Genomic DNA, 16,218 nt, shown 5'->3' on the forward strand with positions numbered 1-16,218 from the left:
CTGAAATACCTGTGTACCAAGATACATTTAATTCAGTAATAAATCAAGATCTCATTTGACAGTCTTAGATACACAGCTACCAATTAAAATGTCTACTTGGCAGGCAATGATCAGTGTTACCATTCTGAGTTTATACTATTAATCAATTCCAATAAATGTGTTTCCCATTAGGCTTTTAAGTAGACTCCTTAACACTTGTGAGGGATAAATCCCAAGAGCTTTTTAAGTCTCCAAATCCCCAAATATCTTCATGGCATACAATTTCCTTCATAAGACAGAGTAAAGTGTAACTGAAAAATCTAACTCACCTTTTTAGACCTTTAATACAACTATAAATACAGTCTAAAGCAATTTCTAAAGCCATTTTCTCGTTAAGAGTAACCTCTTTTTCCATTACCAACTTTAGCAACTGGATTTGGGGGGCGGGAGGGCTTCCCTTTTACTCCCAAGAAAGAAAAAATTAAAATTAAAGCTTTTCAATGTAGGAAGAGAATAAAAAATAATGAAGCTATATCAAGGTACAGCTCTTAGGTCAGCCAGACTCATTAACTTAGGAGTCTCACTCCAAGCCCACCAAGCTAACAGCATGCAAGATTCACATATGCATTCCAGCTGTTACAGCTTTTTTAAGATGATAACAATAAATATAATATATACATTGTCTTATTTAATATACTTTTAAGGTTAATTATGTTTAAATTTATTTAAAATTTTTGAAATTTTAAATGTTATCATCTAATTCCATGTTTGTATGTGTCTAAAGATATATTAACAATCACAGAAAAGATGAGTTCACAAAAATGATATCTTTTTAATATTATGTACCATTAAAATATTTTCCATGTCTAAAACAAAGATTCACGTATGCATTTTAGCAATAAAATATTTCCATAAGTCTATGATTTGGAGGTTTTTTTAAAAAGTGATTTTTTTTTTGAGACAGGGTCTCACTCTATTTCTAAGCCTAGAGTGCAATGGCATGATCATGGCTAACTGCAGCCTCCACTTCTGCAGAGGCTCAAGCAATCCTCCCACCTCAGCTTCCCAAACTGCTGGGATTACAGGTACATACCACCAGGCCCAGCTAACTTTTTAATTCTGTATTTTGCAGAGACAGGTGTCTCACTCTGTTGCCCAGGCTGGTCTTGAACTCCTGGAGTCAGGCGATCCACCCACCTCGGTCTTACAAAGTGCTGGGATTGAGCCACCGTGCCCGACCAAAAGTGAATATTCAAAACTATAAATTTTAGACCTGCAAGTGCTAAGAGTCTTAGAAAATCACCCAAAGATCCCTCTTAATACTTTTGTGGACCCATGGAGTCCTAGACCATAGACTATTTCTGTTTTTAAGGAGGTAAAATATAGGTAGAATAACTTGTATCTTAAATAGAAAGAATAAAAATTTCTGTTAAGGTACAAGAATTTGACATAAGTGTTTAACAACTAAATTTTCCTTTATCTTTGCCTTTGTGCCCGGTTTGACTGAAATTCATCTGGAATTCCTTTTACATGGATATATGGGAGCAGCTGACTCACTCTTGGGCTAAGTACCTGAATCTGTTCTTGAGTCCACTGGTCGAGGTTAACTGACTTTACCCTGGATATGTGCACCCCCAGATTCCTGTGGATTCCAGCACATCGAATGCAGATGAACACACCAATGTTCCAAGAGGCCCATCGCGGCCCTGTGAAAGTCAGGAACAGGGCAATAAAGCACAAATTACAACATTCAAGGCCTAAACTGCAATATTAGATTATCAGACATTTCTGCTAGAACGTAAGTGAAATAATTTTTACCATAACCACCTGTTTATTGACTCTACTCATTCCTCCACGTGTCAGCTTTTCTTTAGTTTAAAATTTTTAAGTGTACAATACAGTGGTTTTCAGTATATTCACATAGTTGTGCAATGATTACTATTATCTAATTCCAGAACATTTTCATTACTCCAAAAGAAATGCCAACCCATTAGCAGGCACTACCCATTTTCTCCCAACTCTTCCCTCTCAGCCCCTGGCAACTATGAATCTACTTTTTATCTCTATGGATTGCCAATTCTGGACATTTAATACAAACAGAATTATATAATATGTGGGCATTTGTGCATGGTACAATTTTTTTACAGTGTCTGCTAATATGAGTGTTGAAACGCAGATGTTACAAGACTGTTACTTATATTAAGAAAAATCCCAGGAGTGCAAAGCCATATCATATTCTATTTGGCTGAGCACCTTATATAAACAGTCCTCTCCCAAGAGACGTCTTAGTGGTGATGGGCCTGTATTCACCACTTTTTAGTGGTGGCCTATATTCGGTTTTCCTACCAGGAAGAAAGATAGATAAGGCATGATTGTCCACGGCTCAACCTGTAATTGAAACTGTGTTTATCCTCCCCCCAACCCCAGGCCTATAAAATATGCATTCGCATTAACTTAATAGGATCCTTTCCCCTTAGGTTGATGTCCCTACTTTACTCAACTACTGAAGTATCTCATTTCTAGATTGCCAAATAATAAAGATGCTTATAGCAACAAAAAAGAAATCTCAAATATGAATTTTAATTCAAAATGTTACAGAAGCTCCCATCCCCTGCCAGCTTTACTCATCCTAATAATCACTCTGAAAAATTATCACACTCCTCTTCATAATTTTCACCCAGGAAAAAAAAATGACTCATATGAAACCTGCCAAAAACTTACTGAAAACTCAGAAATATTTCCTTCTCTGTTATCCCACTTGGCAGAAATTTACCACATAAAATAAGTGTGACATAAAAATTAGAGGATGCAATAAAGAGGTGAAAAGACACCGATTTTCTATAGAGATAAACAGGACCTACGCTTGGAACGACAAGGAGCACAAGACTTCAGTTCTTTAGGACACAGACAATTATTTGGTTAGCCAGCAGGTTTTTCAATTTTTATTTTTAAAGGCAGTCTCGCTGTCACCCAGACAGGGAGTGCTGTGGCACCATCATAGCTCACTGCAGCCTCGTCTTCCTGGGCTCAGGCAATCCTCCTGCCTCAGCCTCTGGAGTAGCTGGGACTATAGGCGTGTGCCATTCTGCCTGGCTAATATGTTTATTTACTGCAGAGACAAGGTCTCACTATGTTGCCCAGGCTGGTCTTGAACTCCTGGCCTCAAACACTTCTCCCACTTCAGCCTCCCAAAGTGCTGGGATTACAGGTGTGAGCCACTGCGCCTGGCCAGCCTGAAGGTTTTGACAGCAGTTTTAATGAAGGAATGCTAGAATCATGTGGCAGAAAATTAGTTTTAGAAATTTGAATACATGATTATTACAAATAAGAATGTAATTTTTTGACAAAGATATCACTACTATGGCAAATACTGCAACAGAAAGCTCACATTCTCCTTATTACCACCAGGTGGTGCTCTCTGCCTGAAATTTTATCCCAATGCCTTATCGTTACCACAAGCTCAGATTTATCTTCTAAAACGATATTTAGTCCCTTCACATTCCTAGATGGATTTACATAGTTGGTCCACCATGTATCTTATAAACACAAAAACGATCTGCACACTTGTTTCAGGTGGGAGAGTGTCACGTCAAACACAAAATGAAAACCCTAAACTGACGTAAATGGGGTTTCTTAGCATGCTGTCTATCCATTTTAGGTTACAGTTTTCATAAAGGAACTTCAATAAGATCTAAGTTATATAAGATTTAAAATGGCACCAAGTTAATATTTCATGTTTCTTAAAGCATTTTTTCTTTGCTCTAGATTCCGGAGTCTAGAACTCATAAGACAGTTAAGATGTATTTGTTTACTAACAAAGTCAGAAGCCAAACGCATTCATTAAAAATTGAAAGTCAGCTGTGAAACGTTACACTGTGTGCTTCCTGGCCTTAAGATGAGAAAAGCCAATTCCCAATCATCTAAGCCACTGTCACAGCTCCCACTCCAGAGTACTTAAAGTCGTTTTGCTTCTGAGGAATGCAAGGCTAAGACTTCGAGCCTTGGGGTGACTCTGAAGCCACTGACAAGGCCTCAGTACAGAAATACAGGCAGCTGTATTTTCATGAAAAGCCAGAGAAGAGCCTCTTCTCCCCCGCAGATCCCCACCTGACATCCCTTCTGAAACCTTTTCCCAGTGAATATAGGGATAGTTATATCCCAGATACTCAGTCTCTTTTAGTTTTGAGACACTAGATTTATTAGTGAATAACTACATGTTCCACAAAAGATTCTGAAACTAGAGAAAAGAAAAATAAAAGAGACAAATGTTACTTATATGGCTGAAAACATGGGGAAATGGTGTAGTTACTTTTATTTCATTTTATTTTTTACAGACAGGGTCTCTCACTCTGTTGCCCAGGCTGTAGTGCAGAGGCAAGATCATGGCTCACTGTAACCTCAAACTCCTGGCCTCATGAGATTCTTCCACCTCAGCCTCCCATGTAGCTGGGACTACAGGCATGCACCACCATGCCTGGCTGATTTTCAAATTTTTTTAAAGACAAGGTCTCCCTATGTTGCTTAGGCTGGTTGTGAACTCCTGGCCTCAAGGAATCCTCTCACCTCAGCCTCCCAAAGCACTGGGATTATAGGTGTCAGCAACCATGCTCTGCCAGTTGTAGTTATTAAAAGTATAATCTTTGCTGCCAGTAAGGACTTAGGTTTGAGCGCAGTTCCTTCAATGATTACCTGTGTGACCTTCTGAGAGACGGAGCTTTAGTTTCCTCATCTATAAAATGGGTACCATAACATTCACCTCACAGTGCCTAAAACACAGAGGGACAATAACTGAGGACTATATATAAGGACATGGTATCGAATGAGGTTTCCAGAACCCACTTCCCATTCATCTTCCTGATATGAGCCAGTTAACTCATTCATATATGTAATATATACCTACACTCTGTGCAACACCACGGAGTGCTTCTTTTTATTTTAATTTTATTTTTTTGAGACAGAGTCTCGCTCTGTCACCCAGGCTGGAGTGCAGTGGTGTGATTTTGGCTCACTGCAACCTCTGCCTCCTGGGTTCAAGCAATTCTGTTCCCTCAGCTTCCTGAGTAGCTGGGACTATAGGCACATGCCACCACACCCAGCTAACTTTCATATTTTAATAGAGACAGGGTTTCGCCACATTGGCCAGGCTGGTCTCGAACTCCAGACCTCTGGTGATCCACTCGCCTTGGCCTCCCAAAGGGCTGGGATTACAGGTGTGAATCACCACGCTCAGCCAGAGTGCTTCTTTTTGGAAAGGAATATGAGTTCTGGTCCTAAAATACCAGAACCAAAATGAACTGAATATTAGAGAGAAGAAATTTACCCTAGACCCAATTTCAAAGTCTTCTAGAAAACATGAAATTTTAAGCAGCTTCCTTTATTGATCTTAAAATATTTCTTTTTTTTTTTTTTTTTTTTTGAGGCGGAGTCTTCACTCTGTCGCCCGGGCTGGAGTGCAGTGGCACCATCTCGGCTCACTGCAAGCTCCGCCTCCCGGGTTCGCGCCATTCTCCTGCCTCAGCCTCCCGAGTAGCTGGGACTACAGGCGCCCGCCACCGCGCCCGGCTAATTTTTTGTATTTTAGTAGAGACGTGGTTTCACCGTGTTAGCCAGGATGGTCTCCATCTATTGACCTCGTGATCCGCCCGCCTCGGCCTCCCAAAGTGCAGGGATTACAGGCGTGAGCCACTGCGCCCGGCCAAAATATTTCTTGAAAATGCACTTTTTAAACCCTCACCTGTTCCCTTTCTCTGCTACACACCCCCACCCTGCCCTTGTGCTTGCATATGCCCCCACTACACAGGCAAAGAAAGAAGGCCCAAGGCTGTCAGCCTAAGTGGTGGGTACTTGGATTCCACAGTACCTGGTATTGCTGCTGCAAGGCCAGCCTACTTTAATCTGGTAAACTTGCAAAAATGCAAGTGAAACCAATTGTTTTAACATAATGATCTCCAATTCCATCTGTGTTGCTGCAAATGTCAGTGAGTTTAAAAAAGGTGGATCTCATGAAGAGAGAGTAAATCGGTGTTCTAGAAGCCAGAAAGGGTAGGGGGATGGAGGATGAAGTGAGGTTGATTAATGGGTACAAAAATATAGTTAGCTAGCCTGGCCAACATGGTGAAACCCCATCTCTACTAATAATACAAAAAATTAGCCGGGCATGGTGGCACGTCTGTAATCCCAGCTACTGGGGAGGCTGAGGCAGGAGAATTGCTTGAATCCAGGAGTCAGAGGTTGCGACGAGCCAAGATCACACCACTGCACATCAGCCTGGGCGACAGAGCAAGACCCTGTCTCAAAAAACCCCAAAAATACAAAAATACAGTTAGAAGAAATAAGACCTAGTGTTCAATAAATCAGTTGAGTGACTATAGCAAACAATAATCTACCATATATCTCAAAATAGGTAGAAGAGAATAATTCAAATGTTCCCAGCATAAAGATAAATGTTTAAGGTGATGGATATACCATTATCATGATTTGGTTATTACACATTATGTGAATGTATCAAAATAATCATGAAAATATGTGTATCTATTATGTATCAATAAAGAGAGATAAACCAATTGTTCAATACATATTGGTCATGGTAATCAAGGAAAAAATATAAAAGATACCATTTTGAAATGTAAAATGAAAATAGATGCTGAGAGGCAATATGCCAAACAATTTTGAAAGCAAAGAGGATAGGCAAGTGATGTAAACTGGTAGTGACTGACACAACACAAGAACAAGGTCACAGATAAGTGAACATATTCAACAGGAGCCTAAGAGCAGGCTTGGGCAGCATTAAGCAATACTAAAACTAACATAGAATCACTCTGTAATAAGCGATCAGGGAAAATGAAAAAAGTAGATGGAAATGGATTTGGTTGATCAGTCAAGAAATCAACTGTCCTAAGTACCAGCTCAGTATGGGAAAAACCTGGGTTTACATGGACCTGTTGCATGTATTTTGACAAGTTTCTTTAGGGCTTATGTCTCCATTTGTAAAATGGAAAGCATACAGGTAACATCCAACTTATATTCAACTTCTGGACAGCTTCTACATACTGAGTAACTACTGCTGCAAATTCCTCTTGCTGCTGAAACTTTCCCCACCATCAAACGCCAGGATTAGAAAGGCTCTGGAAGACAGAAAACTCAGCAGACAGAAAACGGGAACTAGAGTGATGGAGGGCTTCAAGCTACTATTAATATTATAATAATTACCTCATTGAGTTCTAATCTATGGAGTTCCAAACAAATAAATGTTGAGGATAAAAAAAAATTGATAAATTGATGGCTACCTATATTTAGACCTGCTGGCATAATGGACCTGTCAAAAAGTTCAACGGCAGGGTAAGAGAAGGGACAGAAAAATCTCTCCCATCTTCCATCCAAATCCTGTTGAATCTATCTTGGAAACTTTTCCACAATCTATCCATTTCTACCTAGACCTTCTCATCTCTCACCTATAAGCATTCTTTTTTTGTTTTTTTGTGGTTTTTTTTTGTTTTTTTTTTTTTGAGACAGTCTCGCTCTGTCGCCCAGGCTGGAGTGCAGTGGCGCAATCTCGACTCACTGCAAGCTCCGCCTCCCGGGTTCACGCCATTCTCCTACCTCAGCCTCCCAAGTAGCTGGGTGTACAGGCGCCCGCCACCGCGCCCGCCACCCCGCCCGCCTAATTTTGTTTTTGTATTTTTAGTAGAGACGGGGTGTCACCGTGGTAACCAGGATGGTCTCATCTCCTGACCTTGTGATCCGCCCGCCTCAGCCTCCCAAAGTGCTGGGATTACAGGAGTGAGCCACCGCGCCTGGCCAGCATTCATTCTCTTAACATTATTTATTGTGTACCTATGTGCCAAGCACTTTGTCTGCTAAGTACTGGGGATACAAAGGCAGAGAAAATAAAGATGAGATACCTCAATTCAAAAACCTCACAGACTAACAAGCAATTAGTCTCCAGAATCCCACTAGAATAATCTTTCTAAAACACAAATCTGTACAGATCAGACCTCTAAATATAAATACCTTCCATGTAGTCTTATACACAGAGGTAAATATGTAAATTGGTGCACATTTTCTGAATAGCATATTCCAAACTAAGCTCTCAATCTCTTGCTACAAAATCTCTTCCTTTTTCCTTCATCTTAGTCAACTACACCTCCATCCATTCCATTGCGTCAGCCAGAAACTTATGCATCATAAAACCTCTCTCTCCTTCAGCCCCCACATCACCAAGCCAAAAATATCTGTCAAATCAGTATCTCTTCTCTCCATCTGTATAACTATTTCTGTAATCTAAAACCACCAGACTCTTTTGGACCACTGCAATAACCTCCTAATAGCTCTCTCTCCACTTTTACATTCTCTTCTCCCTCGAGCCCAAACCAAAACCATTCTCCACCAGCAGCCAACTTGAGCTCTTAAAGAAGCAGAGCCACCTCGTGCTACTTAAAATTATTCTATTACTATTGGATTAAAAAACAAAATCTTTAACATGGTTTCCAAGGTCTTAAAGGTCTAGCCCATGCCTCCTTCCGCAGCCTCTCAATTCCTATGACAGCAGCCTTCTTTCATTTCCTCAAGGCACCAACATGTTCCTTCCTCAGGGCTTGCCAGCCTTTGAACATGCTGCTCCTGCTGCCTAAAAAACTCCCTAACTGCCAAATGCCCCTTGCAGCCTGGCCAACTCCTATACATCACGAGGGTCTAGATAGTAATAGACCCTCTGAAATGCTTCTTCCTCAAAGGAGCTGAAATGCTTCTTCCTCAAAGGAGTCTTTCCTTGGCTCCCCAGTCTAAACACGACTATAATCTCTCTTCTACCCTTTCTTTTGGCTTTTACCTTATAGAAAATTTCAAACAAACAAAAGCAGAGCATAATTAACCATGGGCTTCAGCAATTATCAACTCCTAGCCAATTTTGTTTCAGCTATACTCCCACCCACTGCCCCTCGACTCCAACCTTGGATTATTCTGAAGCAAGTCCTAAATATCATACCATTTCATCTGTGTATACTTCAGCATATATCTCTAAAAGATAAGGACTTTTTTTAAAGGCTATGAACTTTCATTTACCCTTTACTCTTTCTTTCCTTTCTTTTTTTTCTTTGCTCTCTCTCTTTTTTTTTTTTTGAGACAGGGTCTTGCTCTGTCACCCAGGCTGGAGTGCAGAGGCACGATCATAACTCATAGCAGCCTTGGGCTGTTGGGCTCAGGCAATCCTCCCACCTCAGTCTCCCAAGTAGCGGGGACCACAGGCATGAGCCACCACACTCAGCTGAATTTTTTATTTTTGTAGAGATGGGTCATTGAGTGCTGTAAAGAGTCAGGAGAAAAAAAAAAAAGTAAAGAAAAAAAAAAAGAAATAGGCCAGGTGCGATGGCTCATGCCTGTAATCCCAACACTTTGGGAGGCCAAGGCGGGCGGATCACCTGAGGTCAGGAGTTTGAGACCAGCCTGGCCAACATGGTGAAACTCCATCTCTACTAAAAATACGAAAAAAAAAAAAAAAAATAGCCAGACATGGTGGCACGTGCCTGTAGTCCTAGCTACTTGGGAGGCTGAGGCAGGAGAATCACACGAGCCCAGGAAGCGGAGGTTACAGTGAGCCGAGATCCTGCCACTGCACTCCAGCCAGGGTGACAAAGCAAGGCTCCATCTGAAAAAAATAAACTAAAAATAAATAAATGAAATAAAAAAGAGACAGGGTCTCACTATGTTGCCCAGGCTGGTCTTGAACTCCTGGCCTCAAACGATTTTCCTACTTTGGCCTCCCAAAGCACTGAGATTACAGGAGTAAGCCCCTGTGCCTGGCCACCCTTTACTTTTTCTAAATCATACCCCATTTTGTTACTATCTAATTATTTGATTAAGATTCTTTCCCACTAATGTGTGCCACAAGAGCTGACACCAGACCTGTGACATTCACTATCATATACCCACAGCATAGCACGCTTCCTTGAACACAGCAGGAAGGCAACATTTGTTTAAAAATTAATTAAAACTAAGTGTGCTAGGTGCAGTGGCACATGTCTGTAGTCCCAGCTATTCAGGAGGCTGAGGTTGGAGGATCACTTGAGCCCAGGAGTTTGAGGACAGCCTGGGCAACATATTGACGCCCTAACTCAAAAAAACAAAAGAACTAAGTAAATCCTTTGACCCCACTTGTAAGAATTCATCAGGGAAAAAACAGGTCAAGTACACAAAGAAATATGTTAAGAATGTTCATTATTACATCTTTATAAAGATTAGAAACATCAATAGGTTACATTAAGGAATTATGGTATCACCATTTAATGGGGAAAAATTTTGGAGCCTCTATTTGATACAAAAGTATCTCCATGATACAGTAATTTTTAAAATCCAGTATTAAAAGAGTATACATGAAACAATTCCATTTTTGTTTAAAATATGAATAAATGAGCTGGGTGTGGTGGCATGCCTCTGTAGTCCTAGCTACTTGGGAGGCTGAGGTGGGAGTACTGCTTGAGCCCAAGGATTTAAGGCTGCAATGAGCTATGATTGCACCATGGCACTCCATCCTAGGGAACAGAGCAAGACCTTGTCAAAAAAAAGAATAGAAAAGAAAAAAGAATAAATGTACAGGTATGCACAGAAAAAACATCTAGAAGAATGTATGTAAATTATTACTATATCTGGATAATGGGATTGTGAAACATCTATTTTCTTCTCTATATATACTCTCTGGATTGTTTGCAATGAACTTTCTATTAAGTTTGCAGTGGGAAAAACCAGTACAGATATCATAAAAACAAAACAATGCGAGCATCCAGGGCTCCTTACTGGCTGTAGGATAAGTTGAAACTCCTTAACATGATATATAAAGTCTGTTGAGAGCCTTGTGCTTTACACGTGCTGAGGAAGTCATAATTCTGAAATATGCGACACACTCAAATCTCTTTGACTACACCATTCTTTCTACCTGGAATGGCTTTCTCCCTCATTCCCTGCTTGACAAACTTAAAAATCCACTTCATCTGTGACGCCCTCCAGTGGAATAAACCTTAACTTTCTCTATCGCTAATAGCCCAGATAATAGCTTTGTTCTTCTAATACTTAATATCTTGTTCGAGTTGCTTACAGGTCTCTCTTGTCCTCAACAGACTATGAGCTCTGGAAGGCAATGACCATGTTCCTTCATCGTTTATCCCAAACACTTGACACAATGCTAGCAAACAGAAGATGGTACACAATAAATGTCTGTTAAATGAGTTAATCAACAAGCAACATAAATGTATATATTCTTCCTGTTTTGCAAAATGAAGGGAGAAGAAGTTTTCACATGCCTTAAAGGATAGGCTATAACACAGAAAACGGATTAGGCTACTTTGGAGAGGCTTCAAAAGCAGAACTGGCATTAAGGAATAGAAGTTGATTTTAGCACACTCTAGGGAAAAATTTTCTAACAATTAAGGTTGTGTAAAAACAAATGCAGCATATCCAGAAACTGTAAAATCCCAGTTAGTGCAGTGTTCAAACAGAGGCTTGGTAATCAGTTCTCAGGGATGGTGGAGAAATGATCCCCATGTGGTGAATTGGGTGAACAACGAGCCCTACGGTTCTTTCTACTACTACAGTCCTACTACTACAGTAGATGGTTTGCAGTAATTTTTAGGTCCCTTCCTGCTTACCATTCAATGGTTCTGAAAATGTAAAATGAAATAAACAATTTATGAAGATGTTAGGTCTTGAGGAACCTAAAACACAAATCAAATTCAGTTCCTGGAGCCTACAGTAGGCACTGAAAACTGGTTAAATACAACATACACATGAGGAAGAACCTAAATCAACAAACTTGGATTTTATAAGAGATTAATTCTACATGACGTAGCTTGTCATTAACTCTGACCTAAAATTTGGAAGTCAAAGTAAAAAAGCAGCAGTATTTGTTTTAAAAACAAATCTAGTGCCAGTTACCTCAGTTCCACTCATTATATCCTTCCATTCTCTGATTCACTGAAAAGGAAGAATACACAGAAACACCAGTGGGATCTTGGAAAAATTATGTAGGGCTGCTGAGAGGTATGTTTACCTCTATGTTTTCATCTACACAAAAAAGAGTTCATCAAGTTCCTTATTCCAAAATAACAATAAACAGTAACTTTGAACTTCTGTAAGTACAAACATTTTAAGGAACCATGAGACCAAAATAAAGGCTTATGCAATCAACCTCTGCTTTCAGAACGCTTGCAAGAGAAGTCCCTTTCCATCTGGGCCATCTTGCAAGAATGTTGTTTCCGTTTGTCAAAAAGAAACACTGTCCACATTTGTACAGTTGAAAAAAGAGCATAAGTTAAGCTTAAAAATGTCTGAGACAAAATTAAAACATGTCTGAGACTGATTAGAGAATAAAGGTAAATCCTACACCAAGAAATTTAAAATGAGAACATCAGAGGTGGAAAGAACTTTAGAAGTCCTCTTGGGTCCAACTTCCCACTGAATGCACCCTCCTTGTAAGGGTGACCACCTGCTTTGTCCAACGCTAAGTCAGTTATGTACCATTTCAAAAGGTAGTCGGTTTGTCCATTAGACAGCATTGACTAGCAGAGAGGCCTTCCTTATACTGAGTCCGATTAATCTGTCTTCCTACCATTTTGATATCCTGGTGCTGCTTTTTACTCCCCCCATACTTATATATCGAAGTATGCAAGATAAAGATGGAGGTTTAGAGATTCTAGCAGAAGAAAGCAGCCACTTATATACTCAACCAAAATACAAGCCCACTGAACCAACTTGATCCAGGAGCTCAATGATAGAACAGGCGTAGCAATTAGACAGACTGCTGTGATTATCAATGGAGATGAAGCAAAGCAACATTATCTTCCTAACAGGTAACCGGAAAAAGGAGGTTAAGGGAAGTAGAACACTGCTAAGTACTCACTAATGAAATGATTAGTCAATCTATATCTAAAGCTAATTCAGTAGTTAACTTAAAATGGCTTTTCTCAAAAAACATTAAAGCCTGTAACACAAAGAAATCAACAGGGAAGCAGACTGAGGTCTACTAGGACAAAGGAAGGAGTCATTCTTCATCTTTCTCATGTTATTTAACTGGCCCTTCTTATCTACAGAGCTAAGGATACGGATTATCTAAACTACAGCACTAATTTCCTGTGTGACTTTAGACAAGTCAATACACCTCTCTGACAAATCAATATACCTTAACAAGATTATCTCAAATCTACCTCTTCCGAAAGACAGTAACTTTATCTCAAAAATTAATTAAACTACTCCAAAAAGGTTGAAGGGAAGGCAATTAACTTTTAGTAAATCTGGCTCCACATAATCTTACTGGCTTGGTATTATTATTATTATTATTATTATTATTTTGTAGAGGTGAGGTCTTGCTATGTTGCCCAGGCTGGTTTTGAACTCCTGGGCTCAAGTGATCTTCCCACCTTGGCTTCCCAAAGTACTGGGATTACAGGAAATGAGCCACTGGGCCTGGCCATTGGTTTATTATTAACAGGTAGGGATTTACTGTCACTCTTCCTTGTTGTCTCTCCCACCAGTGGAAGGTAACTAGTTTCTACTTGGGTGATGTTTCTGGGAATAAAGAAATATCAATCAGTCATCCCGTATCATTATTATCAACTCAATTCCCCAGGTGACTTCAGGAGGGAAAGAATGGGATCCTAGTTTGGACCTTGTTGGCTTTGAAAAGGACATTTTGCCAACATATATTCTGATAATGTCATCACCTCATTCAAAGCTATGTCAGTGGACCCCCCACCATCAACTGAACTCCAAACTTCAAAGTATGGCTTAAATTTTCCCGGGATCTGGGTCTTTCTTTAATTCTCATTACTCCTCTTCTCACTTCTATATACCAACAATGACATCACTTCCTCTTAAAACTGTGTGTAGAGATGCCACTTGTCATGTTCCTGACTCACAGAGAAATCTGAGAGAGTGAATCCTACCCACAGAGACCCACAGGCCTTTTTCTGATTTGGGGATGGGATACAGACAGAGGGACTCTTGGGTGTGGTGAGTCCCTGTTCCAATTAGAGGACCTCCTGACTGCCACAAAAATCAATGTACATATATGTCAAAACACCACATTGTATACTGTAAACATATACAATTTTCATTTGTCAATTATATCATCATAAAAAAAATTTATTTCCAGTTGGTCCTGGGAAAGCTATGCAGAGATCTTGGTAGTTATGTCTGAGAGCTGAGACAAGGCCCAAGTCTTTGGGGGTTTCCCTAGGAGATTCTGGTATGTGCTGCTATGATTGTTTTTATAGTAAAGAGCCAACGTATTTTAAGGAGGGAGAAAGAGCCAGCCAAGAGATTTTCCGACAGTATTGAAGAACCCTGTAAAGTCAGTGAGATGAGACTGATTACATAAGCCAATGAGGCCCCCCAGTTGCTTCCATTAGAGGCCAGTCCCTTGATGCTACAAACACTGAATAAGACAAAACTTTAAAATCTGATCAGGTTCACCTCCTTCTTTGAGGACAATAGACTTTTTCAAAAAAGAGCAAAAGTGGACCCCCTTAAGCTTTCATTTCATGGAGTGAACTGATGATGGCTAACCTTCAAGACATGGTCACTTGAAGATCCATCAGAATCCTTCCAATCCCTAGTGACTGGTGCCCCAAACACCCTAAACACACCCCATAAGAAGAGAACAACTTCTGAGGAAAATGGTAGATGGTGTGGTTGAAACACTTATCTTAAGAAAGCTTAGAACTGTGCTCCCAAGAAACCACAGGATGGAAGCAAAGAGTTCTGGAACTGAAGGAAAAAATTCTTGAACACTGGAACATATGAATGAACTCAGTTGCAAATGATAAAGAGAGCCAGCTAAAAATCTATGATCAAAACTGCTGGAGAAGATAGATTTGCTTGCTCTCTTTAGAGTCAATTACATGGATAATGGCAATTTGGAATTGGAAAAAAGGGTGAATCAGAAATGGAGACCACTTAGACTACTGTCAGAAGTCAATTTGAAGAACCTCATTGGTTCTGTTCACGCAAATACTCCTTAAAAATGTTAGAAGAGGCCGGGCGTGGTATGTCATGCCTGTAATGCCAGCACTTTGGGATGCTAAGGCCGGTGGATCACCTGAGGTCAGGGGTTCAAGACCAGCCTAGCCAACATGCTAAAACCCCATCTCTACTAAAAATACAAAAATTAGCCAGGCGTTGTGGCTCACGCCTGTAATTCTAGCTATTTGGGAGGCTGAGGCAGGGGAATTGCTTGAACCTGGGAGGCGGAGGTTGCAGTGAGCTAAGATTGAGCCACTGCACTCCAGCCTGGGTGACAGAGCAAGACTCTGTCCCCCCCCCAAAAAAAAGGGAGAAGAACTACTTACACTTTGTTGATCAACTTATAATCTCTCACAAATAGCTTTACAGGGCCTATTTCCTCTATTTGCAAAACATCTTTTTGTGCAAATCTTGCTCTGCCCACTTTCCCCTTGAAGCTTTTTCTCCTTCCTATTCCAACTCCCACAGCACTCTGCTGCCTCTCCTGCTGCACTCACTGATTTGTGGTTGTTCTGTTGTTGGGTTTTTTGTTTGTTCTTCTAAGATAGGGTTTTGCTTTGTTGCCCAAGCTAGAGTGCAGTGCAGCCTTAATCTCCTGCGCTCAAGCAATCCTCCCACCTCAGCTTCTTGAGTAGCTGGGACTACAGGCATGTGCTACCATGCCTGGCCAGCTTTTATTTTTGAGAGCTCCTTTAGGTAACAACAACAAATAAAAGTATACTAATTTAGTATACTTTTTTTTTTTTTTTTTTAAGACGGATTCACGCTCTGTCGCCCAGGCTGGAGTGCAGTGGCATAATCTTGGCTCACTGCAAATTCCGCCTCCAGGGTCCACGCCATTCTCCTGCCTCAGCCTCCCAAGTACCTGGGACTACAGGCACATGCCTACCATGCCTGGCTAATTTTTTGTATTTTTAGTAGAGACGGCGGGGTTTCACCACGTTAGTCAGGATGGTCTTGATCTCCTGACCTAGTGATGCGCTCACCTCGGCCTCCCCAAGTGCTGGGATTACAGGCGTGAACCACGGTGCCCGGCCTAATTTAGTATACTTTTTTAAAACCTAGTATGAGTATTTTGCTTATGTGGATTTAAGTTTTTAGATCGCTTATTACAGAAAATCACACAAAGGTAATTTAAATACCCTAAATAGAAAGTCAAGGGAAAGGGTGTCCTTAATGCTCCTTGTCTCCTGGTTAGCCTATGATATTTCAGCTCTAGCCAATTTCCTTTAC

The 16,218-nt window shown here is 40.4% G+C and overlaps 1 protein-coding gene across 4 annotated transcripts in view; it reads right to left on the bottom strand.

The window, feature by feature from the left end:
- The window catches only part of SMAP2 (small ArfGAP2), a 48,896-nt gene that overhangs the window by 15,019 nt on the left and 17,659 nt on the right, over positions 1-16,218 (bottom strand). For 2 of the 4 annotated variants that reach the window (XM_005543835.5, XM_065524570.2), the window contains exon 2: positions 1,552-1,685. The exons of the other annotated variants lie outside the window; for them this stretch is intronic. In XM_005543835.5, coding sequence (XP_005543892.1) covers positions 1,552-1,685 — 134 coding nt within the window. The remainder of the gene's footprint in view (positions 1-1,551; positions 1,686-16,218) is intronic. 4 annotated transcript variants of the gene reach the window in all.

This window comes from Macaca fascicularis, chromosome 1 (genome assembly GCF_037993035.2).
Source record: "Macaca fascicularis isolate 582-1 chromosome 1, T2T-MFA8v1.1".
NCBI classification, from domain to species: Eukaryota; Metazoa; Chordata; class Mammalia; order Primates; family Cercopithecidae; genus Macaca; species Macaca fascicularis.